General features: G+C 44.1%; 2 protein-coding genes across 2 annotated transcripts in view; both read right to left on the bottom strand.

Annotated features, from left to right (window-relative positions):
- The window catches only part of MRPS6 (mitochondrial ribosomal protein S6), a 46,630-nt gene extending 20,259 nt beyond the window's left edge, over positions 1-26,371 (bottom strand). Inside the window, exon 1 of the mRNA XM_088529003.1 lies at positions 26,284-26,371. Coding sequence (XP_088385129.1) covers positions 26,284-26,328 — 45 coding nt within the window. The 5' untranslated portion in view covers positions 26,329-26,371. The remainder of the gene's footprint in view (positions 1-26,283) is intronic.
- SLC5A3 (solute carrier family 5 member 3) lies at positions 10,158-26,377 on the bottom strand. Its single transcript, XM_088528987.1, has 2 exons — positions 26,284-26,377; positions 10,158-13,266 (listed from the first exon to the last, which is right to left on the bottom strand). The coding sequence occupies exon 2, from the start codon at positions 12,962-12,964 to the stop codon at positions 10,823-10,825; it is 2,142 nt and encodes a 713-aa protein (XP_088385113.1). The 5' UTR covers positions 12,965-13,266; positions 26,284-26,377; the 3' UTR covers positions 10,158-10,822.
- Positions 26,378-26,706: the final 329 nt, after the last annotated feature.

Genomic DNA, 26,706 nt, shown 5'->3' with positions numbered 1-26,706 from the left:
CATTGAAGGATATATACTCTTCAAAAAGACATAAAACTAAAGATAAAAGTGGTAGATGAAGTGAACAGAAGGTGTGTTGGCCCTGCTGCACATGTGCTAAAAATGGCCCGCATGTAACCAGCAAATGCAGTCAGGATTTCCAGAGACGGAGCCACTCAAACTCGGAGCGCTCTGGACCAGGGCCTGGGAGATGTGACCGGGATAAATGTCACGGGGAAACTGGACATTGGCAGTTACAGAGCGCTCTGGAACTAAGAGAGTAAAAATTTCCAGATATAAAGGAACAAATGGGAGAAACCAGGTGTTTTTGCATGTGATGACCATTTCAGAGTTCCATCTGAACAAAACTGCACAAAAAGGCATGGTATTATTTTAGAACTGGATTTGGGAAATAGCGGGTATAGAGGAAAAATCACAAAAAAGGGGGGGGGTGCAGTCAAAATTGACTCAATTTGAAATAATTATAACATCCCGTTCCCAAACCATGTCTTTAATTATAGTTCTGATAAACCAAGGGGATAAACCAAGGAATGAGCAACTTCACTTGAGGTGAGTAAGAAGCCCACAGACTTGGATACGGAGCAAGCAGCAACTTCTAAGCCAAAGTGCTGCTATTATCTTCACTGTCTCAAGATCTCTTTTTTTTCCTTCAGAGATTTTAAATTCCATAAACCTTTTTGTTTAATCTTTTGTTTAACTCAAAACATAGTTTTGTTTAACTTAAAAACAAAGGAAACTGTCAAAGCTAAGAAACTGAACCAAAACCAAGGCAATGCAAGCTTATGTACGGTGAAAATATCAAGTCTGGGTTAAATTAGCACATTAGTCTCAGCATTGAACTGAGTTAAATTTAATTCATGGTAGATAGCATGAACCCTTTTAAATTCTAAAAAGAATTTTAGAACATGTCTGTCTAGTTATAAATCTAGTTAAACAGTTTTGCCAACTATAACCATATCTTCATGATTCCAAACCACTTCGAAGGTTTATTACTAGAAACCATTTAACAACTGACAATAACTTGAGAACCAATTAAGCACCTTCCTTAATATTCCACGCAGAAACTGATCTTCCCCTTCTCAACCACAGTGCTTTACGGTATGGATTTCAACATAACACTCCTGGTCAGCTGAAGTTCTTACCAGAAACTTCCCAAGACCAAGCTTACCAGAAACTGCAAGTTAAGTTTTGCTTCTCTTGTGACTTTTGCATACAGAATATACTTCAACAAGTTGGGTTTTTTAAGCCTAAAAAGACAGACCAAAAAAAAAAAAAAAAAAAAGCCCATAAGGAGGGTAATCAACTGCACATATTAAGAAACTCTGAAACCTTTTCTGACTTAATCTCTTTTCCTTGGATTCCTCAACATTTTGCTCTGCAAGTGCCCAGCCTCACAGTCCACCTTCAAAAGGTCCTAAGAAGTAAAGCCCAACCTAACTATGCAGCCTACTGCAATCAAGACCCATATCAGGTCATTCTTAAGCAAGTTAGAAAATACATTGTATGTATGACAGTATTTTAGATGAATTCAGAATTTTAAACATCAGAGAACATGAATTTTTTTCTCTTTTCTCTTCCCTATCTTACAAGACAAAATCTTGCTATATAAACCCTCTTGAGAAAGCTGGCTATGACTCCTCTGGATAAGAGGTCCTTTGGTATAATTTTACCTATCATTAAGAGGTTTAATATAAAATAAATCTTATGAAAATGGACTGCTCAAGAAAAATAATATGACCAACATTCACTCAATCTATCAGCAGAATAAAGTTTATGTTGGAACTTAAGTCTGGAAGCTTCTCTCTCAAGAAAGTTATCTATACAATCACGTTTCTCAAAATCAGATTAATCTAAAATAAGATTCTTAATTCTGGATAAGATTCTACTTTCAGATGAGCTCAGTATCTCCCAGCATCTCTCCTCTTATTCAGCCTTATATTCCAGGGTGCATATGTATCCATCCCTTGCTCCCCTAGTATTTTCTTTCATCATTTTTCTTCATCTTTTCATCACTTCTTAGTTCTATTCATCCAGCTTAGAAGACACAAGCACGGATAGAAGGGATCCGAAAGTGATGGCTGCTCCTCAGAGTTACATTGAAGCCAAAAACAGCCACTGCCACCCAGTTGCAGCCGCTGCTTTGTTTCCTAAACACTTCAGAGACAAAGCGATTTCATCAGCAAGGAGAAGGGCTTCTCTGCAGTGCAAATAGCACGCAACATTACCAGAGTTTACAGTCCAATTTCTGCTGCCTCCCTGTCTCCCCTGGATGCACAATACTGAGTGCAGCACTTGTCCCTGCAGGGAGTAACTCACTGTCTCTAACAAGACACTCCAAACCAGCAGTGTAATTGCTCTGGACACATTCAGCATGCCAGGTATTTTCCGAATCAGTTTTCACACTTGTGCAATTCAGGGAAATGTGCGCAGCAGCAACGGGCGCTGCGCGGCCTCCGGAAGACACACAATGGTTTGGTTCAGAGTCACAAGCTGCAAGGGTCAAAGACAGATGCGTTTTCAATCCTCTGGGTCTGACTCTTCCAGCCTTGGAGCTCTTAGGTTTTTAGAGAATTATGTGCAACTGCCCAAAGCATTCACTGTAGCAATCAAGTGCTGGGACTCACCTGGAATATACCCCAAACTCTCAAGACCAAGCGAGGACCACAAGCACTGTCTGGACTAGTCTGGGTTACTGAACAACTCCCCCTCAGTAAGAGAAATCTTCTTTTAAGGACTAGAAATAGAGGCCCGGTTCCTATTACTTATCTGTTATAGCATCCTTACTGAGGTATGAGAGAGAGGACTAGGAAAAAGCTCAATGTGATAAATAGCCAACCTTCCCCATGGTATGAGGACCATGACCGTAATTTTTTAAACCTCTTGCTTTTAGAGGAAATTAACTATCCTTGGCTCAGAACCAAAACAGCATTTAGTGTGAAGGTCACTGCTTTGACCCACTGCTGTGCACCAGCAAGCCTGAGCCGTCGCAATTTCTTAGTCAGATTCTCTAGCATGTAAGAAGGAATATTCAAAGCTATCTTAGAAAGCTAGTTTCACAACCTAGATAAATATTAAACATGTTTGTGACTAAGGACAAGAGTTAAAAACATAAAACAGCCATAAGGGGAAAATGTCATCTCACTTCCGTTAGTCCTTGAAGCCCACAAAAAATCATCAGAAAGGCAAGTCGCTAAGCACAACCTGGCTCAGTGTGCTTGCTAGACCGGCAGGAAAAACAGCACAAAACCCAAACGTCCTGGCTTGTTCACTTTCCTGGCACAGGAACATGCCTAGCGCAAACCAGGAGAACCACATCCAAAGAAGGGAGAAGTCACTTTGGAGCCAGTAGGCAAAGAGTACTTATTACCACCACCTCCTTGAGTCCTTTTTTCCAGTGGACCCTCAAAGTAAATGCTGCCATAGCATTTATTGAACCTGCCCACAACCTTGTCAGGGCCAGGACTCCACACCCAAAGGCAGAAATGGTCAAGTCTCAAACACTTTCAAGTTAGGGATTCACAACGTCTTTGCTAACTATTGAGAACGTCCCTACAGAGGGACAAAGAGGCCTCTCAAGCTCCTCTTAAAAATCAAAGAAAAGTTCTCACCGAATAGAAAATCACTTACTATGCTAGTTAGCTAAGCAGTTAAGAAATTGCTAAGTAATAAAAACACTGCATAAAGGAAATCTGGAAATCACAATTTCAAACCCAAACTGCAGGCAGGAAGCTCTGCTCATTTGGCGTGCCAAACCCAAACTTTCCCCTCCAGCAGTTTTTTTGTGCCCACTCCTTCAACAAACAAGCAGCCCTCTAAAAACATAGTAGCATAAGAGGATACTAAGAATAATTTTGATGAAAGTAGCATCTCCCTTGTAGCTGAAAACCTGGGTTTACTGTCCTCCCAGTAACTTGTGGGAACATGCTTCCCACCTCTAGGAGAGCATTTTCATCATGACCCTATGGCTGGTTCACACAGTGCCCGTCCCTGCTCTTTGCTTCTAGTAGTGTCAATGAAGAACCAGAAAACCACCAGAAATGGGTTTCCATTGCTACTAGTTCAAATACTTCCTGATGAGGGACAAGTGTGAGAGCGAGAAGGCCATGAAGGACACTGTTTGGTTTCTGCATCCAGAAAGTGATGTTTTGGGTTTTTTTTAATCTCTCTTAAGTTAAAATCCTGAGCAGGTACCCCCTCCTCCCACCCCAGCAAAGGCAACTCTCTAGTGGTGACTACAACTGACCCGTTCAAGAACTGCTTAGGCAGCAGCTGAACAGGGGTTTTCAAAATTATACACATACATAGGTCAAAAATACACACAGACATACACATCCGACACACATGCACACACACATATCTATATCCCATCACAGTCAGGGGCTCTACCAAGCAAGGCTGGAGTGCTAAATAGCAGCTCAACCACATTGCGTTTGCAGACGCTGCTGCTCTGCTTTCCCCCCTACCCAGCGAGCCTCGGCCTTCAGCGTTGCAGCCAAACTCTACAACCGTATTTTGGTTCTTCTTGCAGTTTTAAATAATCTATTTTTTTTTCCTTTCTTAACTTCTCTAACTAAAAGCCATCATGCTCTGCTTCAAGAGGTCTGCCTTTTTGTGATGGGTGCAGAATACGAAGTATTTATCCAGAAGGATGCAAGGCTTATGACCAATAAGAACATACGACATGATTATGTACAGGTTCTCTAAAATAGCTTCACAAATATCTACTCTGTTGCTTTTTTTTTTTCTCTATTTTTATTGAAATTTTGTACAGAAGTTTTAAACATTTCCATACAATACTTTTAGACAGGACAAAATGCCATGGTAGAGGAATGTAAACTGCAAGAAACACAGTCTGAAGTATCCAAATACTCTCTAATAAGAGTTTTAGTCTGAAGACTAATGCAGTAGGCAAAATAATATGCATACAGTATACAAAGAACAGTATACACAGGGCCAGCAATGCTAACTATGAAAATTTTGCATCAAATTTACTTCAAAGATTTATAGCAATATGATAATTCTATACACTAGACCAAAATTAATTTATCATACATTGTTTCTATGACAAAAAGCTTGTCATTATGGACAGTAGCAACTTACAAGTATAATTAAGCTGTATTAATTTCATTAACACTTCTAAATCTATATTCCTACTACAATATTTTTTCTGTATATTGTCTTATAAGATCTTAACAGACCTTCAGATAACACTTGACCAAGAGAGACCTGGACCCAGCTATAGTGATCTTATCTACATGCCCATTTGGCTTATTTCAAAAAAGGAAGGGACAAAGGAAAAGGCAGGTTTCAAATGCTATATGATATCATTTGGTTTTGGTCTGAAATGTATTTTAGTTGAATAGTTAAAAAAAAAGGCAATTCATTAACTGTTATTTTATATAAAATCTGCAGAAAAAATACAACAGCGACAAAAAAAACAAAAATACTTCACAGATATCTAAAAAACATCAGAGATACAAGGTAAAGCAGCATCACTTTGACACTGTGCTTTAAAAATAAGAAGATGTATGAAGAGACTGCTCTAGTGATATTAGAAAATTTGCTTTCTTCTTGAAGAAGACTACTAACATTTTGCACAGCAACTATTTTTATAACCACCTCATTTAAAAACGTGTATTCATAGACACAGAGAATTGTCATATCATTACCATTTTTGCTCAAAGTGTCCGACTTTACACAGTGAAACTGATAATGCTAAGTGTCACCAGATGTCACTATACCATGAATTCAATATTAGAACAGAAGTGAAGCAAATGCCTTTAAACCAACACCATAAAAGAAATAATAGAAAGTGTTTTGTAAACAAAACAAACCACTTTGCAAAACATGAGAGTTCAGAGATCTCACAGTGAAATCAGAAATCCTAATTATATATGTTTACATTCTAGGACTACTCTTTACCTTAGGCCAATTAAAGCACATTAAACCATTTAATTATATACAAACATTTTCTTAAAAAAATTAAAACATTGCACACAAGTTTGCTTTTGAACATCACATAACAAGGTTAGTTTTATTTTCAAAACAATTACATTTAAGGGCACAGAACATACAGAATACCAAATTAACAGATGAGTATTTTTGCTTCTCTATACATGCTAAATCCAAAGATTTCCTCAAAAAAGTTAGAGTAGTGACTCTTAACTTCTTCCATATATCCTGTTCTCTTAAAGGGAGCAACTCCCAACACCTCCTTTATCTTAGGATTTAAAAAAATATATATATAAAAAAAATAAAGCTGTACGTTTTAAAGTTGTAAGCATCTTCTGCTTTAAGTGTTCATGCAGAGATCTTTTGATGGCTCTGCCCACACCACTGTAACTTGGTGGGAAATCCTTTTCTCTGCTCAGTTACAGTACTTACACGACTTGCATCAGAAGTCTCATGCTGGCCTTTCTGGGATTAGGGTGAAAACGGGAATACAGAGCTGGAGAAGTTAAAAATACACAAGGGAGAGGCATCCTGAAGGCCATCTTGATTTCTTACAAACTCTTACCATTTCCTTTCAGTATTAGTAAAAGCTAAAAGAAAACAATAACAACTTTGGCAAAGAAAAGCATCTAAACATTCATTTAAAAATTAAATAATTATAGTCTCCCACAACATAATATTAAGCTTTCAAGAAGCCTTTTTCTTTTATTTTGCTTTTTTAATAATAATAATAATAAAAGACTCCTAACAAATTTCTGGGAGAAAATTCAAATACCTTAGCAGAAAAATAAGTTAAGGGGAAGAACAACAACAACAACAAAAAGAAAGGTGTCACTTCAAAGTAATGTTTTCAAGACTGTCATTCGAAGTTCAAGGCAATAAATACACTATCCCCACAGAGACAGAAGCGAGTATCTTTCTGGATCTATCCCTGCACAACCAGCGCGTCCCGCGTAGGAGGAAGCCAGTCGTTAGATGTCACTGAGCTGACTGTCCCCTATGGGAGATAATTTGCAGTTTTACAAAACCAAAACGTTGGTGTTTAAACCAAAACATACTAACCTGGGTTTGTACCTCTTCTGAGCAGATCATGATCAGAAGATTAGCAAAGGCATGTTTACGCTATAAAAACCCTGAAGTAACTTCTTACACTGTAGTCTACAACACAGGCCAACGTACTTGCTAACCAACAGACAGGTTGCATGACGCTTTATTTTTCTTTTTTTCTGATAAAGGGCTTTCATTAAGCAATTATTTGCAGCAAGGAATTTTAGCAAGTTCTATGATCTCTAAGACACGAAAGAGCACGACGAGGGGGCCAACATCAGGCAAAGGGTGGCACAGAAACGCATTTTTAAGTGACTGGAGAGAAAAACCACTGGAGAAATAACTTGCTTAAAAGCTTCTTCACAATAACAGTTCTAAAGATGGGGGGATGCAGAGTATTACTTTATTAAGATTCTGACTTGCTGCCAATTATTACTGTGATTAATATGGCAACTTGTTAGCTTAGCAAAAGTAAGAATTCATTAACTGGAATCTGGAGAATCTCAGATTCAAGAGTCAGAGGTTACACTGCACATTTGCAGAGGATTATGCCTCCATAAAACAGCCAAAAGATTAATTTCATCATGGACCTGATTGCAATTATACTGAACAGGATACACACATCCTGTATAATAGCTATTTAAACAGGGTTTTGTTTAAATAGCAAATGACTTGGAGAGAGAGAAGAGGAAAAACAACCTGAGAAAGAGACATCATAAGCAAATTCAGGTGGCAGTAAAGCCATGCCTTCAGCTTCATAACCACGTAAGGCACCCTGGAAGAAAAAGCAAGGATGAAGCAAGAGCAGCCAAGCAGGAGGGTCCCTGAGCTAACCTGACTTCACAGGTTAGATGGTAATGCATTCATTGACACTGGAGCAAAGAGGACTGGTCTGGAGACATCTGAGTATCAGCAGCTGATAAAATGATGTGCCAAGTTAGCAAGGGACAGTGTCTGGCACACGAGTCTTCTTTCCCTGGGCCAAATCAGGCACACTAGCTAGATCACAGCCTTTTAAGAGGGTATCATTGGTTTGAGACTTATTCTTACTCTCTGCAAACTGTTATTCCTCACCCCACAGCGATCAGACATGTTTTGCCCTAGGTTACTTCTTCCTACATAGAAAGTTGACTAAGTTTTACATCTCTTTCTGCTTACAGCATCATCCTTCCTTATCTCAACCCACTGTGTGTGTGCTACCCCACCATATTTCCTGATACAATACTCTCTTTTCCAGTGGCCACAAGTAAATATAGCAGAGAAAGGTGGGATATCTTGTCCTCCATTTAAAATCTCAGAACTAACAGTACTCAATTGCTTAAAAAAAAATCTGGAAGTTAACCAGTTTCTCTGCCAACATGTATTACATATCACGCTGCCAAAAGCTGTTTAGACGGCCTACAGATTCAGCTTCCAAGGCCACTGTACTGAAAAAAAAAAAAACAATTTCTCTGGCAGTCAATGGTAGGATTTACCCAAATTTCACCTCCACAGAACTAATTCATCCACTAAAGTTTGTGTCTCATGTATTAGTTAATTAATGCCAGGGAAACATTAACAGAATCACAGACTGGTTGATGTTGCAAGTGACCTCTAGAGACCATCTAGTCCAACCCCCTGCTCCAGCAGGGACACCCAGAGCACGTGGCACAGGGTGGCATCCAGGAGGGTTTTGGAGATCTCCAGAGGAGACTCCACAGCCTCTCTGGGCAGCCTGTTCCAGGGCTCTGTCACCCTCAGTAAAGAAGTTCTTCCTCACATGGAGATGGAACTTCCTGTGTTGCAATCTGTACCCTTTACCGCTTGTTCTGTTGCTGGCCACCACAGAAAGAGCTTGGCCCCATCTCTGTGATTCATAGAGTCACAGAAGGGTTGAGGTTGGAAGGGACTTCTAGAGATCATCTAGTTCAACCCAGTTTCTTGCTGTCTACCTTTTATGCTAATACAGGGTGAGCATGGTCCCTTGGATGGCTTTGGTCTCTCCGGTTAGCACCATCCCAAACAATTCCCAAGACAAGTTCGGGCACTAGGACAACAGCAGGGATCCTTCTCAAAGGCAGTCTAGATTTGACACCCTGCTTTGGAGCCTAAGGGAGTTTTATAGCACGGCCAGACTGTGTCAGCTGGCCTCAAGGCCAGAAAACTCGTCCTGAGTACACTTAGTTTATGGGAACACATGCAGCCATGCAGAAGTTTGACCAAGTCAGGGCTCTTGAGCTCAAAGTACCACCCATCCTGCTAAGGGTGAGAGTATCTGGGATGGTGGCACACTCCTTTATTTCCTAAAGGGGGAATTGAAAAAGAAACGTGAAGATTTAGGATCGAACTCTGCAACCTTTCATTCTGCCGACTTCCATCTGCTGCCTGCACGCAGAAGTCCTGGAGACCTGGAAATGGTCTTGGGTTTCTCCTGTGGGAGAACCAAAGCTCAGTGCCTCAGGGTCCCTAATCTTCTGCGCTTGCCTGGGAGAAGGTTTTGGGTTATTTTTCAAGGACTCAGAAGAGCTAACCTCAATCGGCAGCAACACAGGTTACTACTGTGTTCGTTTTCTCTCTCCTGACGTGGACGCCCTCGTTAGCCATTGCTTTAAAAATAAAAATGTCTGATGGGGCAAGAGGGGAAGCAGGAGAAGACATCAGGTAAAAGACTCTGGAAAATAAGAGCCACTTCCACCTATTTCTCCATCTCCTTTGTCTTCCCACTTTTCCTACCCTCACAAAGCAGGAATAAGGTTGCAGAGTACTTCCTTTTAGCTGCACACAGTGGTGGGGAGGAAAGATACATTTCAGTGTGTTTATCAAGCAAACGTATACAAAGGCTGGCATCATCCATCTCTTTTTCCTTGTGGAACCTATGTGGAAGTCTTGCCCAGATAAGAAACTAACCCTAATTGTGTAAATGACAAAAAAAAAAAAAAAAGGCTATAAATTGGGGGACTGAAGAAGACACTGAATATGCATTCTTGCCTTTGTATTTATTGCAAAACCCAAATAAAGAGAACACTCTTTTTTTTCCCCTCTCCTCAACTGCCCATTTGTCCTCTCCAGGGTTTTTCTTACTTTTTTTTTCTTTCTGAAATACAGCATTTTTCTATAACAGCATTTACAGTGGAAAAAATCAAAAATTAGACAAACATTTCCTTGCAGAGAAAAATGACAAAAAAGCTACTAACAGGTATCATGTTCTAAGTATTATATGATGAGACAAAATATCATCATGTTGCTCCCATAAGAACTGAGAAACAAACAACAACAAAAAAAACAGAAGCAGTGAGCAAAATCAGTAAGTATTATGTTGGCCAAGGTGATACAGCTATGTAACACAGACCACCTGTACAACGGTGAGCATCACAGTCTTACATCTGAAGTCTTCCAACACAGCTTTAGTCGTTTACATTTTACACTTACGTAAATGATCCCTTGTTACCTTCACCTTAGTGCTGACTGAGCTTGATAAACGGACCGACCTCCACAGCCACCTGCCCGCCTTTGGTATATTTATATATGTATACACGGAAACAGGAAAGGTTAGTACTGCAAATGGGGAGTGGGAGGGGTGGGAAAGGGAGAAACTTGGAGGGAGAACAAGAAAAGGAGGCCCCACGCAGTACGTTCTGCCTCGAGCAGCAGAGCTAGCACGACACGTCTCAGATGGTCTCTAAATCAGCTAAGGTTGATGTGACAGTTATAGCGTAAACAATGCCTGGGTTGCGCTCATGTTATTTGGAAAAGAGAAAAAAAAAAAAAAAAGAGAGAGAGAAACTCCAGAGACCTGTATCAACTTCTGTATGTTTAGCCATACCCTTAAAAGTTCACTATTCACTCACAACGAGAAATAGACAAACATGAATATTCCGAGCGAACAGACACAGACCAGTCCAGTATTTAGTAATAGTTTAACTTTGGGAGTCTCTTCCAGCATTTGTAAACAGACAGTCTCTTCCTCGATCTCCCGAATGGCTCGCTTGTTCATGTTTTTACTTTTAAAGCCACAGAACCAGTCTATGAATTTCAAATGTCTCTCTCTCTCATCACTTTCTTCCTCATGCTTCTTCTCGCCCATCAGAGCCACTTGTCCGTTCGAGTAACAATCCACTGGTGTCTCGACCTCAGAGTGACTTACAGAAATCACCGGGTTGCTGTCATCTCTGCAAGTTACCAGAAGATTGATATCCTCAGGCTTAATATTTTTAAGGTTTTCTTCCGATTTGCCATTTGGAATGATATGGTTAGCGTTTTCATTGCACTTTAAGATGCTCTTTTCTTGCACTTTGTACAGCTCCCCCTTGGCAGCCGTCTCCTTTACGCCTCTGTTCTTCACAGCCCAAAACGTGGTCGTTCGGACCTGCTCCTTGGTAGGCGGCGGCGTAAGGAGGCTCACGATAACCGTCACGATCCCAGTGATCCAGAAGAGAGCGGTGGCAACGTACATGTAGTGGATGTTTTTGATAAAGCTGGGCCTAGTATCCGGCTGGTTGCACTCCGGGGCGCGATAGATAAAGGCCAGCACCAACCGTATCGCTCCGAGAGCAAAGCCGGCCATGCCGCCGTAGAACGCGCCCTGCTCATTGCACCGCTTCCAAAAGATACCCATAAGAAAGAGCGCGGCCACCGGCGGAGTCAAATAGTCTGCCACCTCTTGAATATAAAGGTACATCTGACCTCCTTGCATCTCCACTATTATGGGAACCCAGGCAATGCTTATAACTACCATGAACGCCACAAAGACTCTTCCTACGATCATCAGTTCTCTAGACGTCGCGCTCTTCCGAATGAGCTTGTAGACATCAAGCGTAAAGATGGTGCTGGCGCTGTTGAATATGGAGTCCAAGTCGCTCATGAGCGCGGCAATCATCACGGCCATCATAAGTCCCCGCAGACCGACCGGCACGAGTTTCATCACCAAGCGTGGGTAGGCGATGTTAGAGCATCCAGCCCTGCTGCCGCAGACTTGGAAACAGTGCTCTGGATTAATACAGGCGATATCGTCCGCAAACAGTATCCGAGAAATCATCCCTGGGACAACTATAATAAACATTGGCAGTAACTTCAAGAAGCCTGCCATCAGAGTGGATCCTTTGGCATGAGCAATGTTTTTTGCTGCTAAAACTCTCTGCACTATGACTTGATCAGCGCACCAGTACCAGACAGAAGCTGGAGTCTGTCCCAGCAGAAATCCAGGCCAGGGAATATCTTCGTCTGTTGGCTCACGCAACATTTTAAGAGCGTCAGGCTTTGGGTCGACATTGCAGGAATTGGTATTGGAAATGTTGTAAGTCAACAAGATAGACGTAATATTTGGTGATGCTAACATGTACCGTCTTTTCACTTCTTCAAACCCACCAACCTCCGTGATACTTATGATCATAAGTGTGAGGGCACCAATAATCATAAGCAGAGCTTGAAGCGTGTCTGTGTAGATGACAGCCACAAGACCTCCAGTCACAGTCAACAGTGCAGTCATTCCAATAAGGAGGATAACCGACAAATAGAGGTTCCAACCTAGCGATTCTTGAATAAAAAGCGCCCCTGAATACAAGTCAACTGAAAGTTTGGTGAAGATATAAAGAATTAGAGACAGTGCTGCAAAATATATTTGAATTCTATGCCCTCCAAAACGCTTGGACAAGTATTCAGGCATGGTGTATACTCCTGACCGGATGTAGACAGGGACGAAGACCCATCCTAAAAGCTGCAAAAGCATTAAGGCGTTGAATTCCCATGCACCTACTGCAAATCCACTCGCCGCTCCAGATCCTGCGAGCCCAATGAAATGTTCACTTCCAATATTGCTCACAAATAAAGATGCACCAATAGCTACCCAGGTCATAGAACGCCCTGCCAAGAAGTAGCCACTCACGGTGCTCCGATTGTATTTCCACATGGCAAAAAAACCTATGCACATTACCAGCACGAAGTACAGTGCCACAATGGCAATGTCTGCCGTTTCCAAAGAAGCCCTCATGTTTGTAAACAAAGTGACTTCGCACAGCTGACGTCCAGTTCTCGCCCCCCAGCAAACGTCTCTTAAGCAACACGTGAACCAGTTAACATTTATCAACACTGCGGATCAAATTCTTTGTCCCTTGGTTTGCTGTCCTGATGCTGGTGGTTGTGGTACATTTACTTTCTCCGCTTCTCAAATGGAAATTTGGAACTTAGCACGCACTTTTAATCCACATTCCACAAGAGCATCAGCCTTAACTCAGTTGATGTAGGAGAAATTCTTAGTTGCAGCTAAGTTTAGTGAGGCCTACTGTACCAACCCTGCAAGGCAGCAAAGACAAAAGACAAAGATTGAATTAGAGAAGAATTTCATGAAGTAATGAGAAAAAATTTGAAGTCTAGTACAACAATCACTGAACACCACAGACTTTTCCCCTTATATTTCCTGCTATATTTATGCAATTCATAATATACAGCATTAAATATTCATAAACCTAAGAAGCAATGCCTTTTGTAAGTCAACTTTAATGTCATATACAAGTATCTTAAGGGACGCAGCAATTCTGGAGTATTAAGTGACCCAAATTCCCCCACAAACAAGGCAAGAAACAGAAATGCATTTTAGTATTCTTTACTTTTGGCTCCTGCAGGATTCAAGTCTATTTCTCAAGCTGCTCAAAAGGCCTTCCTCATTCAAGCAACTGTAGGAAAAACGTCACTAAAGAATGTTACCCTGGCTAATCACTTCCTGGTTTGCTCAACCACTGCACCCCACAAACCTTGACAGATTCTCATGTCACATGCAGGCACTTGACACACCAGCTGGCTGCTATGACTAAAAAAATCAAAATGAAGTCATAATGGTGTCAAGAGACAGCAGAGGCTTACGGCCAACTGGAGAATCAAGATTATTCTGCAAGTTACAGACATGTTAGCATGTGTCTGGGTTATGGATTATCACAGAGTTCCATTTTACTCTGACAGTTCTTCATAGATATTCCCCATAATCTGAGGGGAAAAAAAAATAAAAAAAGAGCCATTTGTGCCAAATGACACGAGCAACATCCTGACATCTGGCTCCGGGGCGTTTCTGTCTGCACCTGCTCGCTTCACGATTCCTCGGGAGCTCTGGAGGGCACCGGCAGGAGGAACCACACGGATTTGGGCAGCAGTCGGTCGCCAGGCTGTCGGGAAGCGCCGTTGCCAGCATCGCCCTTCCAGGCCCGAGGCTGGGGAGGATCGCACGGACGTCAGGAGGGTTTATGGCAAAGCCCGCCTGTTCTCCTGAGCCCCCGCTCCCATCCCATCTTCCAAAGCATTTCAGGAAACACCTGTGCTCATTTAAATAAGCAGGACTGAAGTGAGCGAAGGGGAGGGAAGGGGATCACGAGGGGAGCATTCAGGGGCAGCCCAGGGGGAAGTGGTGCCGAAGAGCTGAACCACGGCTCCTACCCCCAGTATGTCTGCCTTGGAAAACATCATTCATTTACACACACCCAAACCCACGCCATGAGCTCAGAGAGTGCTAGGTACAAGATTCCTCTACTTCCTACAACAAATAGGCACAGCAAGGGAAGAGATGTTCCAAGCAAATGCAAAGTGCTGAAGACCGCGGTTACCACAGAGGAGTTGGGAACAGGGTTTCGACTCCATTCCCCTTTCCCCACCTGCTGGCAAAAGTAATGCAAGCACAAAAATCTCTGAGCCTCGCTCTGCCCATAGGGTCTATGGGAAGCGCTACCAACAACGCTTTTAGACGTTCCCCTTTCACCCCGCTTGCGCGTGTTTCCCTGTTAGTTCATCTGTGGGCAATGCAACCACCTGGACACTGTACATGAGTATTTGGCGTTTCCCTGTTTAGCATCCTCACAGGAATTTTATTTTAAGGGGGAAAAAACAAAAAGTTAAAAAAAAAAACCTACAGATTCTCAGGTGGCCCATAATAAACTGGAGCTGACACTGAAACCGCATGTGCATCCACTCCCCACCTCACTGCATGCCCTGCTGAAGGCTGCAAAGGTGCTGATGTGAGAATGTGTGTTTCTCATTAAGGCAGATACATTTTTATTTTAAAAGCTTGCAGCAAGCCACAACTTCGGCCTTAAAGAGAAATGCACAATTGTGTTATTTGTACCAGCTGGCTGTTTTTCAGGAGTAGTTCAGACTTAGAAAAAGATAATAAGGGTTCCCCACCACCACCACCACCAGGCCACATGAGAATATAGATATTCATTCTGCTGGAGTTATAGCCAGTAATGACAGGCTACAGAGACATGGCACAAAATGGGCTGATTACAGTTGTGCGCTAAATTTAACATGCTCATAAGCCTCAAACCACAGATGTATTTTAAATTCTTCCATAAAAGAATTCACATTTATCCCCACCCGCAAAAGGCAGCAGAAGTTAAATGGTCTACTCCATGGTTTAGTTTAATCCAACGTAAAATTATAAACACTTCAGCTCGTGTGACGCCACTAGTTACAAGTAATGCAGTTCTTAGTTGTAACTGCTTTTGTATACTGCTCTAAGAGTACTGCTTCTTTTACTACATTCTGCTGAGATTTGCAAAGCACCCATACTATAATGTTTATAATAAAAATATAAATATTTTAAGGCAAGTGGAGGAAGAGATTTCGCTGAGACACAGTGGAAAGGAAAATAACTACTATACATAAAATTAGAGTAACAGGCAAGCTGAAAAACTATAGAAATATCTGTATTTTCCCTCTCCTACTGACCTGTTCTCTTAATGAAATACTCTAGACTTGAACTTAAGTTCACTTCCAAGCTTTTTCCCTCCAAGTTAGTGACCTCGCAAAACTATAAAATAACCTACTTTTAAAAAATGGTATTTTATGACACACTATTTCATGCAAGAGGTACCCAGTGCATAGTATGAATACTACAAGCACATTCAATCTCTCTGGAAAGCATGTAAGTAGAAGATGCAACTGCCCATAAACAAATGGTCCATTTCTCAATTAGGACACTTTGCCAAACAACTACGGGCTCAATATAACCAAAATAAACAATACCGGAAGAACCTTCGTGTTTTCCACTGGAAGGCACAGCCAAACCATCTTAAATAAGCAGTTGTCTAGAGTCCTGAACCATCACCTTTGTAATAAACATCCCAAATTTGCAGGGATCAGCTGGCTTAGGCAGGAAGGTGGAAAGTTTTCAGTAGCCGCTATAAATTTGCTGCACTGTCGCCAAATTACTGTACTGAGGTGGCCTCTTGTACCAGTTTCTTATTAGACCTAATTCTAAAATAATCCTAGAACTTTTTTCATTACTAAAATGAGACTCGTCCCTCTGAACTTTCAGCAAGTTATGACCTCAAGTCTTAGGAAGGACTTTGGAGACGCCCCATGCGAGTTTAATCTCAAGTTATTAGAACAGTGTAAGCTGTGGCACTGACAAGGAAAAAAAAAAAAAAGAGACAGCAAGACAACACTGCTGCCAAGGACTGCAATTTTCTTCCCTAAAGCTGCTTTCTGGCTGGATCATATCAAAGACACCAGACAATATTTTTCCCTCTTGTCTGAAGATAGAAGGCTACAACTCTGGTGAAACAATGCATATGTCTCTCCAACAGACAGCTTGTCCTTTAAGGAAAAAATAAAAAAGTCTCAAAGAATTCCCTAAAGAGAGATTACATGATTTGAAGCAGATTTAGGGTGGGATTTTTAGGAGGAATTTGTATGATTGTTTTAAAGGAAAACTTTCTCCGAGGTCCTTTTGTAATAAGGACTTTGAAACATGCCAGAATCAAACTCCTCCAGACTCAAAACACTTAGGATGATGCATAAAATCAAGATTCTACTTTGTGTAGTTCTCTTTCTTGAAAATGGAAACTTTCGCTGTGCTCTTACCATTCAGAGCTTCAAGGAAACCTCAACAGCTCCTTAGTATTAGCAGACCAACCCCAACCAGCAATTCTTTGAGGAGTTACTATGATGATGCAAGTAGCCCCCTCTTATCACACATGGTAGCACTCACTGCCAGCAAGTTGAGCATAGGCTTCACTTTGTTCACATCCTAGTGAGTAGTTTTGAGGTCCTTCCTTAGAAACAGGGTTTCTCCTCTCCACTCCCACCTTCTTCATACCAGGGTACGTTAACTCGTACTACTAGCACTACCTATTGAACAGATCACCTGCATGAGAGAAACAGAGACAGATTGCCCGGTTCAGTATCTTCTATATGGAAGACACTAACCTTCTCTCTCCTGGAAAACAGAGCAATAAATACAATATGCAGTAATAAATACAATAATATGCAGTACCTCGAGCGGGCTGTACAGTACTCAACCCCATGAGTACGTTGCCTGGCTTGCTCGCACTGTAGGCTCCTTCCCAGGCACCTGGAGTGAGCTCCTGCCTGACTGCTTCTCCACAGTAACCACACGTGTATTCCCTGCTCCACTGTAAACACAAGGTTATTTAAGGTACCCTACCTCCTAGGAAATAAATATATAGATATAAAGGCTGTATTTCAGTGCAACATACTAGCACACAGACACATGATCACGCAAATGTTCTTCGCAAAATGACTGACATATCTCAGCTAATCCTCTGGTGAAAGCAGGTGCCTCCCAGTACAGGCTGCTCAGCAGAACCCTGAACATCCCACAGCAGCTTTGGGATTTCTCCCGTGAACGAGGAACTAGGGCAGATGGGCCGGGGCAGACTCCTACCCAAGGCAAGCACAACCAGGGTATATATAGCAAAAGCAGGAAAGCCCAGAGGCAGAAGCACAGCGGGAAGTTGGACTGAACGAGCAAGGTCTGGACAGCGTGGAGCAGAGGAATACAGCTGTGGAGCAGGGGAACACAAAGTTGTGGAGCTGCCTGACTCAGCGGTGACTCAACTTCTTGCCCCAGACCAGCATGGGTAGCCCCACACGGTGCTGCTTTCATCCTGCCACTAGCCTGGGCGAGCAGAGGCACCACGGAGCTGCTCTAAAGCACCGCTGCCCAGAAACCTCGTTGCTGATGCGCGTTGCAAGGTTCAAGCGTTACTGTAACTGCGTAATGTGCTTTTCAGTCTGGAGTTCCAGGAGTTTCCCTGGTACCGTCCATCATTTTGCAGCACCCTCAGGCTAAGCAGCTTGCTCCATAACACCTTCTTCTCCCTTCCTTTCCTAAAGGGCTGCCCTAGAAGGCTCTAGAGAAATAAGTTAAGATCACAGTACGCAGTTCAGCAGGAGACAAAAAGAGCCCCAGAAAGCTGTACTACACTTATCTATTAGAAATGTAAACCTGCTGTGGCGTATTACAGCAGCAGTGACTGGAATAAGCTAAGGCCAAGTGAAGCTGAATGGCAGCGTGACTGAGTGTTAGGGCAGTACTTCAAATTACCTTCCCTTCACACTGCTTCCTCCCAGCCCAGACGTACACACCTATCTAGGACAGGGCCAAGTTACATATTTTAAGGAAAAACAGAAGAAAGAAAATGCAGCTTTATCGTAGCGCGCAGGCAGTCCTCTGCAGGGAACAGAAGCTGCTGCAGAACCACAAAGCAGGAGGGAGATGGCTCATTTTCTGAAGACTACATTGCTAGTAGCAGTGCCTCAGCCAGCCACTTCGTGCCACTGCCTCTGGCTTTCACATTCACTTGGCTTCTTTCCCCATGAGTCTGCAGCACTGTCGGGAGGAGCAGATTAGTTGCTTCCACTGTTCTTCCTAAAACCTCAAACATACAGAGGGAGGCAGGCAAGGACAGAAAAAAGGAGGCAGAAAAGTTCCCTATTACTTGTTAGGATTAAAAGATACCAGAAAGAAAGCCCACGTGCTTCACATTTACCTAGGCACACTCTAGTCTGTTACATAGGTCTTAAATCTCAGCAGATGGATTATTCCTTTACAATTTAAAGCTGACTACAAGCCTAAAGAAAATGTGTAGGTAAGCATTTTCCCCTCGCCAAGCCAAAAAATTGGCTTACATCTACACAGGTGACAAATCACCTGAATTCTAAAAGAGCACAAAGTGCCACTGCTCAGCATCATGGAGGCACCAGGCTACTCTTCTCTGGCAAACAGGTCTTCATAGTAACTCACACTGTTGATGACCAGAAGTTCAACCGCCCCATAACTCCTCCCTCAGCAAGAAAACCATGCTTTTCTTTGCAGACAGATCGAGCTTTCACTTCTATGCAGCAACTGGAAGTTAATGAGGAAGGAGACAGGGAATGGAGAAGTCACATGATTTATGGCAAATATATAAAAAGCCCAGCAGGTCACACAGGAAAAGTGAGCAAGGCATTTTAACAGGCAGGGGGTAGAGAGAACCTGCCTCCTCCAGGTGATGGCAAAATGACTGGAAAGAGGCCAGCTGACATCTTCTGTACTGCCAGCCACAAACACTGAGCCCGGACACTCTCCTGCCTTCTCAGAGATCACAAAGTCCAGACGCACAAATATTTTCATTGCCACAGGCAAGGAGAATGTACCAGTGAATAAATTAGTTTAATGAAGCGCTGAGGTGGACTGTGTTCTTGGGGGACATGAAGAATAACCTCCCACAGAAGGAATCTGGTAGCCTCTTTCTTTCCTCACAGTACCAGGAGTTCACACACTTGTTTTTCCTTCCTCAGAGACCAAATGCTACAAGCTCTCTCAGTGCTTTTCAGTATCCACTATGCTTAGGCATAGCCACACATAAGCCCTGAATGGGTAAGCTAGAGGCAGATGTTTTACCACGTATGCCTATCTCTCCTGTTATTTGTGTAAGTAAAGATATGCTTCATCAACCCCCTACTAGTGTAAAACTAGCTTCTACCATTTATACTAGGACAGGTCCCTGTACTTATTTTTCCTTAAAGGACCACAATAGTCAAACTCATATGAAGTTTTCTGATGCTTTAAATATGTATTTGGGAAAAATGCACAGCACTAAAGCAAGCAAGCTTTCAGGACAGCCTCAAGTTCTGATATATAAAGATGACAAACTGCTTCAGTTGGAGTAACAAACAGAAGTGTCTACATTTCAGCTCACCAGAAGCACAAGCAGGAAGTGCCATTCCTCAGAAATACACATGAGCCTATGACCTAGCTGGTGGTTATCACCATTTACCAGTAGTGGATGCAACTGGCACACTCTTAGCCTCACATAGAAAACTGTGTTGGTTCATCCCATTTGAAGATTTTGGCTAGCAGAGCACAAGCTTCAGAAGCTATCTGAGGATGAAAGAATGAACAGTGGAAGTGTCAGCTACCTTGCAACATACTAACTGAGATGAACAGAGGAAAAAAATCCCACCAAAAAAAAAAAAAAAAAACCATCACACACCTAGAAAAGAACACACATATACACAAACCCTCATTAAGTTTATTTAGGACTTCAAGTTCCCATCACTTTCGTAGCAGCCCACAATCCTTTCAAAAACATAAAGCATCATAGGTTTTACTGATCAAAAAGACAGGAGTTTCAGGGTATATATTACCCTAGATTAAACCTGAGGCCCGCTAAGCTTTTTCAATAGTTCAGATGCTTCTTGAGGGATTTTAAAAAACAAAGAGTTAGGCTTAAACAAAATTGCCTTCATTATAAGACATCTAGTGCTACTCTAATCAAACCTGGCAGCTAACTACAGCAAAAACTACTAAAGGTATATTTTGTTACCATTTCAAACACTGACTCCCCTGAACATACTGTCCTCATCTAACTATGCTGTGTATGTACCTTTATTTTTTAAATCATTATTCCTTAGATGTTTGCATAGCTGAAGCACAGTGACCAGCTTGCAAGTGGACAACCTAGGATTAAAAGCCTTTCTGCATGGTTACTCAAATTCATATTTCTTAGGGTCACAACTCTTCTCCTATAGCATCTGTTGTCCCATGCTCATTTTCCTCCTCCTTTCTTGCCAAGGGGGCCTTGTTCCTGTAGTACCTCTTTTCCAGCATCAGTACCTTGATTAGTCTTCCCACAGTACAGTTCCTTAACTTGCACCAATTCTTGCCTTGCTTTTTGCATTATCTCTTCCCTATCCTTCATGTCTCCTATCTACAGGAGGAAAGAGTATTTTGCCCATCTGCTTTCTGCTTGATTTCTTTCCCCTCTCCAACCCCTTTGCTTTCTTACTGACTGAACAGTCACAGGTTTCCTGTTGTTGTTGCTGTTCCTGAGCTTCCTGTTGGTTCCAGCAGGCAGGATGCTTTGAAGACAACGACCTGGTGCCTGGGGATGTCCCCCACCGCCGCAACCAGGCACTGCGGAGACAGGTACAAGCAACGGTTTCAGACAACTGCTTCCACAAGGTGAGCTGCTCTTATTGCCACAGGTGCATAGTGGAAGAAGTCTGGGCAACTGTGCCTTAAACAGCGGCCTGCACAGGCCAAGTCTGACAAAAAGCAAGGCAAGTGACTCAACATCAACAACGACATAAGTAAATTTGCAGTGGAAGTTGCTACCATTACAGCTCTGCAGCAAGGGAATTGGAGAAATCGGCTTCTGGAAGAATATTTAAGACGACAAGAGCTTCCATAGTTACAAAGTCTGCCCTGTATCAGAAGCAAGCAAACATACAGACACGTGTTTAGAATAATCCTTTAAGTTAACCTAAGCAATAAACGACATCCTACAGTCAGTGACTTTTGGCTGATTTTCCAACAGTGGAGAGCAATGAAGCAGCTTGGTCAATACAACAGGTTCTCCTTCCTTCTACCTCAAAAGTTAAAGGATAGAATATAGTCTCATGATGAAGTAAACGAGCATCTCCCTAATCATATACATGATGTGTCAGTATATAAACAAGCACAGCAGACAAATGAGGAAAGACACAGCCAACAGAACACAGCGCTGAGTAGATAACAGGGGCAGAAAAGTCTTCTCTAAGGTTAAAACACACTTTCAGTAGCCAGGTTTAGACCTTTTTGTATGATAGAATAATCCTCTACTTCCCCCATACTCAAACTAGGAACATATCCCACACTTGGCAGAAATTTAGAGAAGAGGCTATTCCCAGATGTTACCATAAAACATGGCAAACTTCAGCCAAGAAGATACTACTCCTAAATACTATCTATCCGTATCACATGCTTCAAAGTACAATTACTCTTATGGAAAAGCTTAAGGCAGAAAACCAGCTTCTTACAAAGAAGACTGCTATGGATCTCATCACATTCGGATCTCATCTTTCATTTCCGACTGTTTGGCCTTCTTTCCACACCCCCCGAAGTACCACTCCTACTACTTCCCCTCTTGTGATAGTAGAGGAAGAGCAGCCTATTTCAACCTACTGAAAAAGCCAAAGATGACAGCAGAAAAAAAAATCATCCTGTTTCAACCTACTAAGCTGGGGGAAAAGGGAGAAGGGCACATGGAATACGTAGGTTAACCAGAACAGAATGAAAATAAAAACAGTATCTGTCCGCTCACTGCCCTCCTTACTCACCCACCTCCTGCTCCCTCCTACCAACAAAGTTATCAAAAGCCCAAACACTGCAGCTGCCCACACTGCAACTAACAGTCAGGATGTCAAGCAACACTGCTGACCATTGCTTTGGCTCCCCCAAAACAGCCAGATTCCTAGCAGATAAGGAATCGTGGAAACATGGCAACCTGCTCAGGTGCTGAGCACAAGTTGCGCTGTGTGAACATGCAAGTCCAACGCAGACTGAGATTCACTTCAGCATTACAGCAGCTGGAGCAGGGTCCCTTATCCCAGGTATGTGCTCAAACATGAGAGATGAACTGGTATTGTGTGCTTATTTGCACCCTTTGTTACAAGTGAAATGGGGAGAGAGCACACACCAACATCAAAATATCAGAATGCTTTCTCCACCCCCCCCCCCCTTTTTTTTTCTTGTTAAAAAAAAAGGCAAGACTCCCATACAAGGTTATTTTGAACTGCCCACTCATTTCAGCCACGAAGTTGTCTTGTTGGAGACAGGTGTCCCAGGGAGCAGGGCAGCAACAGGCTGGGGATACCTACACCTCGCCTGCCCCGCGTGCCCCAGGCTGCCCGTGCTCCAGGGAGGGCATCTCCTATTGCCGCCCCGTGGCCAGCCTGCAAAACGGCACCGGAGCGATAGGAAGCCATTTCCAGCTCCTCCTTCCCTGCCCACCGCTCCGGGCACTTCCAGCAGCAGTAGGAGGGAAGCCAGGGGAAGCTTCCCCAAAGGCTGCTCCTCTCCCCAGGAGGCAAAACCTCTCACAGATTAACTAGAGGGTCACTACCCTTCCCTACCGAAGGTGCTACTCTCTGTAATTCCCCTGCTGGAAGCCAGCTCTCCTGAGAAGAGCTTGGAAATACTCTACAATTCACCTACTGCGGCAAATAGTAAAGTCTGGAGGATGAACAGTTACGTCTTCACTTTGTGCATCTCTCTCCACAACTGCGGACCTGGGTGTAGCTCAATGAGGACAAGCAGTGTCTTCATACGCGCCTCTACGTTACTAGTAACGTGAAACAAGCCTGCTGCCTAGCCCTCCAAGCTCTTCACATTATTTGTCAGAAGTGTATTAGTGTCACACACAGGCAAAATCCATTCTTTTCACTGCAAGTTAGACTTTACCTTACTGCCATCATACCTTTCTTTTCCCAAACCACATCCTCCACACGGTCCCACTAAAGGGTTACGTGATCCAACTCTCCGACTGTAGTTACTCTTCAGAGAGTATTGCAGACCACACACACACTAAAAAAGTGCAAGTGTTTTTGTGCAGTTTTTTTTCCTCTTTTTTTGGGGGGGTGGGGGGGAAGGTGCAGAGGAGGATTTTTTTTTTCCCCCCCTTCTTGCAAGTTAACTCACTGGTTCTTGCAAGCCACTTACTGGGGCACTGCATTTTAAAGGCATCGAAAGGAAAGCTGAAGGGACTTCAAGGAAATTGCAGAGCCGGAGGAACATGGAAGCATCAGGCAATAACAGAGGGGTCCTGCTTTCCTGCATAGTGCCATAGTCACACAGAGGTATCAGGGTAAGAAAAAGACTGGGACAACAGGCAGAGTGCACAGAAGGAAACAGAAGCCACATGCAAGGGCAGAATGAGGGATTCCCAACTCAAACACAACTAGTACCAGGGAGCAGAAACTGAAGCAACAGTAACAGCGAAGTGCACGGGGGGCTCATCCTACCTAGATCCACACAAATGCTGTGACAACTATTGAAAATACTGTGGGTGGGGGGAAACCCAAGAGAGTCATGACGCCAAGTCTCTGAAGAAAGAACAGTGGAAAGGTACAGGACTGTAGCTCCAAGCAAGTTTTTGCTCAAGCTACTAGAGAGCCTCCAGGAGTTAACAACAGCCCTGAAGCGCAAGAAAACCGTGCTACAGCGCTGATTTTACTGGAAAGCCCAGGGGCTGTCAGAGGCAAGGGAGTATGCCAGGAGCCCAAGAGAGAAGCCAGCATTTGAGCAGGTCTCTGAGTAAAACAGGAGTAAAGAGCATGCAGTTGTAGTATGGAGGGATCACTAAGGTTGAACATCTGGTGAACACCTAGCTTTATCAAAAAGCATAAGTGTTAAGCAGCAGGGTTAATTTATTTGGTACCCCATTAGATGTACGAGCACTTCATCTTCCATGAGGAAGTGCAATATAGTCACTGCATAATTTCAGAGCATTTTATTAGACTCCAGTTCAGGTCTCCCTATCTGGCTAATGCCAAGTTAGCGCTGTGCCTGAGATTAAGCACTGTTACAGAGGCAGGACATTAGAGCAACCCACTTGTCACGATTCAACAGAATCCCTCAGCATAATCAGTACTCCAATGTTTCTGAAGTACTTTCCTTTTACAAGGAAGGCAACAGCAGCAACTTATCTGTATATATTTAAAAAAAGCACAAGTCTGGTGGTCTGTAAATAACAAGAAAAACAGTATCTAGAGATGAACTCTCTAGATTCTGGAATTATATGGGTAGATTAAGAATAGCAGTATTCTTAAAGCAAAACTTAGTATTTTCCCATAATCACAGAGCTTCTTTAAAAAAATAATAAAATTAAGAAGTACCTCAAGAAACACCTCTTACAAAATAGAGTCTCAAACTTCAAAGAATAAAAGGTTGCAGATGTTAAATCTTCCAAATGTACTGACTCAAGCCCACTGGGAGCATTTTACAGCTGAAAGCTTAACCCTGCACCCTAACCTAGTGCTCAGACCCTGGGAAGCCTAGGCCATTTTCCCCCAGCCCAGCACTCCATGACGTCCTTTAGGGACGGTTTGTTTATTAGTGCCTCGGTGCCACACCAGGTTTGCTCCGCTTCCTCTCCCCTTCCACGCTCTTGGTGTTTGCACAGCAAGAGGGACCTCCCACACTAACAGCAGGTAGAGAGAAAGCATCTCATCACCTATGGCTCACGTACAGAGGGGGATAGGGGCAGGCAGGCAGGGGGATGGCACCTGCACAACACCAGCGCACTGGGGGACGCACCTCGGGGCAGGCTGAGTGAACGCTGCTCCGCGAGCGGTTGCGGCAGTGCCACCGATTTTCCTTTCCCACCCCCCCCCCCCCAAATTGCTCTATTTCTCCACTAGGGGACTCACCTGACTAGAGCGCCTGCAGTTGAAGCCAAGTTTAAAAAAAAAAAAAAAAAAAAGCCAACCCTGACATGTGGATGCTACATGTAAAATGAATGGAAATGTACTAGTATATGTAGCACACGCAGCGCATGAAGACATGCCCCAGTAACTACCGGGGGGGACGAAAGCCCAGCATTTTGGCTTCCCGCTGCTCTGGTGGGCGCAGACGCGCCACAGAAACGAGGGTTAAGGCCAGGGCAGGCTGGAGCCCAACAGGAGCGGGATGTGCCAGGGCACCGGGCGGGCAAAGGCAGCCCAGGGAGGGCACCAGCACCACGGCAAGGGTCCCACCTACGCAGGAATCGCCCCTTTCTTTAAATGTTTATTTTAAATTGTTTTTATACACCCAAATATACAAGTACCATTTGGGAACGGGGGAGAATGTTTAACCCCTTTTTAAGGGCGAGTGTCGTGAGGGGCCCTGCGGGCACCGGGGCGCAACCGGTATCAGCGACCCCCCGCCCCCTCCCGGGGTCGTTCACGGAGAGGGAGAAGGGGGCAAAGGAGCGCGGGGAGAGGGCAGGAACGGGGGCAAATACGTACACTGGGGTAAGTGCGGGGGCCGCTTACCTGTGGGCAGAAAATACTGAGGGGGGAAGAGCGGGGGGGACTGCGGTGCTACGCGAGCACGCTATCAACAAACTCACCCGAGGAGGAGGAGGAGAGAGGGAGGGAGGACAAGGAAGGAGGAAGGGGGCCCGGCAGACACGCGGAGCCGGCAGCGCGGGCCGCGCGGCAGCGCCCGGGGGAGCTGCAGGGTCGCGTCCCGCCCGCCCGCCCGCCCACGGGGTCTCCCCTGCCTCCCGCACTCACCCTCTGCATGGCTTTCAGGATCAAAGCCAGTTCATAGCGGGGCATCTCAGAGGCGGCTGCGGCGCGAGGAGCGGGGGCGCGCAGGGTGGGGAGGAGGAGGGGGTGGCGGCGCTGCCCCAGCGGGGCGATGGCGGAGGAAGAGGAGGAGAAGGAGCAGAAACGAGGCGAGTCCCCCCCGGCGGCGGCTCCTGCCCGCGCGGCTCCGCGGCTGCACAGACACCCGGGCGGGCGGGCGGGCGGCGCGGCTTAAAGGGCGCCGGCAGCTGCGCACGCTCCGCCGCCCGCCCCTGCCCGCGCCAAGCGCCGCCCCCGCCGCCGCGCACCCGCCCGCCCGCCCCCCTGCCCGCCGGGGGGCCGCTGCCCGCCCGCCCGCCCGGGCTGCCCCGGCGCCCCGCGGGGCTGCGGGGGGCGGCCTGGCCCGGC

This window comes from Tinamus guttatus, unplaced genomic scaffold, assembly GCF_059628265.1.
Source record: "Tinamus guttatus ecotype Peru unplaced genomic scaffold, ASM5962826v1 Tinamus_guttatus_pri_ptg000318l, whole genome shotgun sequence".
NCBI lineage: Eukaryota > Metazoa > Chordata > Aves > Tinamiformes > Tinamidae > Tinamus > Tinamus guttatus.
The sequence above is the reverse complement of the archived record's forward strand: the minus strand, read 5'-3'. Positions and strand labels throughout refer to the sequence as shown.

Bases quoted from the DNA above. Each gene is read 5' to 3' on its own strand.
- SLC5A3 (XM_088528987.1), bottom strand. From the start codon at position 12,964: ATGAGGGCTTCTTTGGAAACGGCAGACATTGCCATTGTGGCACTGTAC.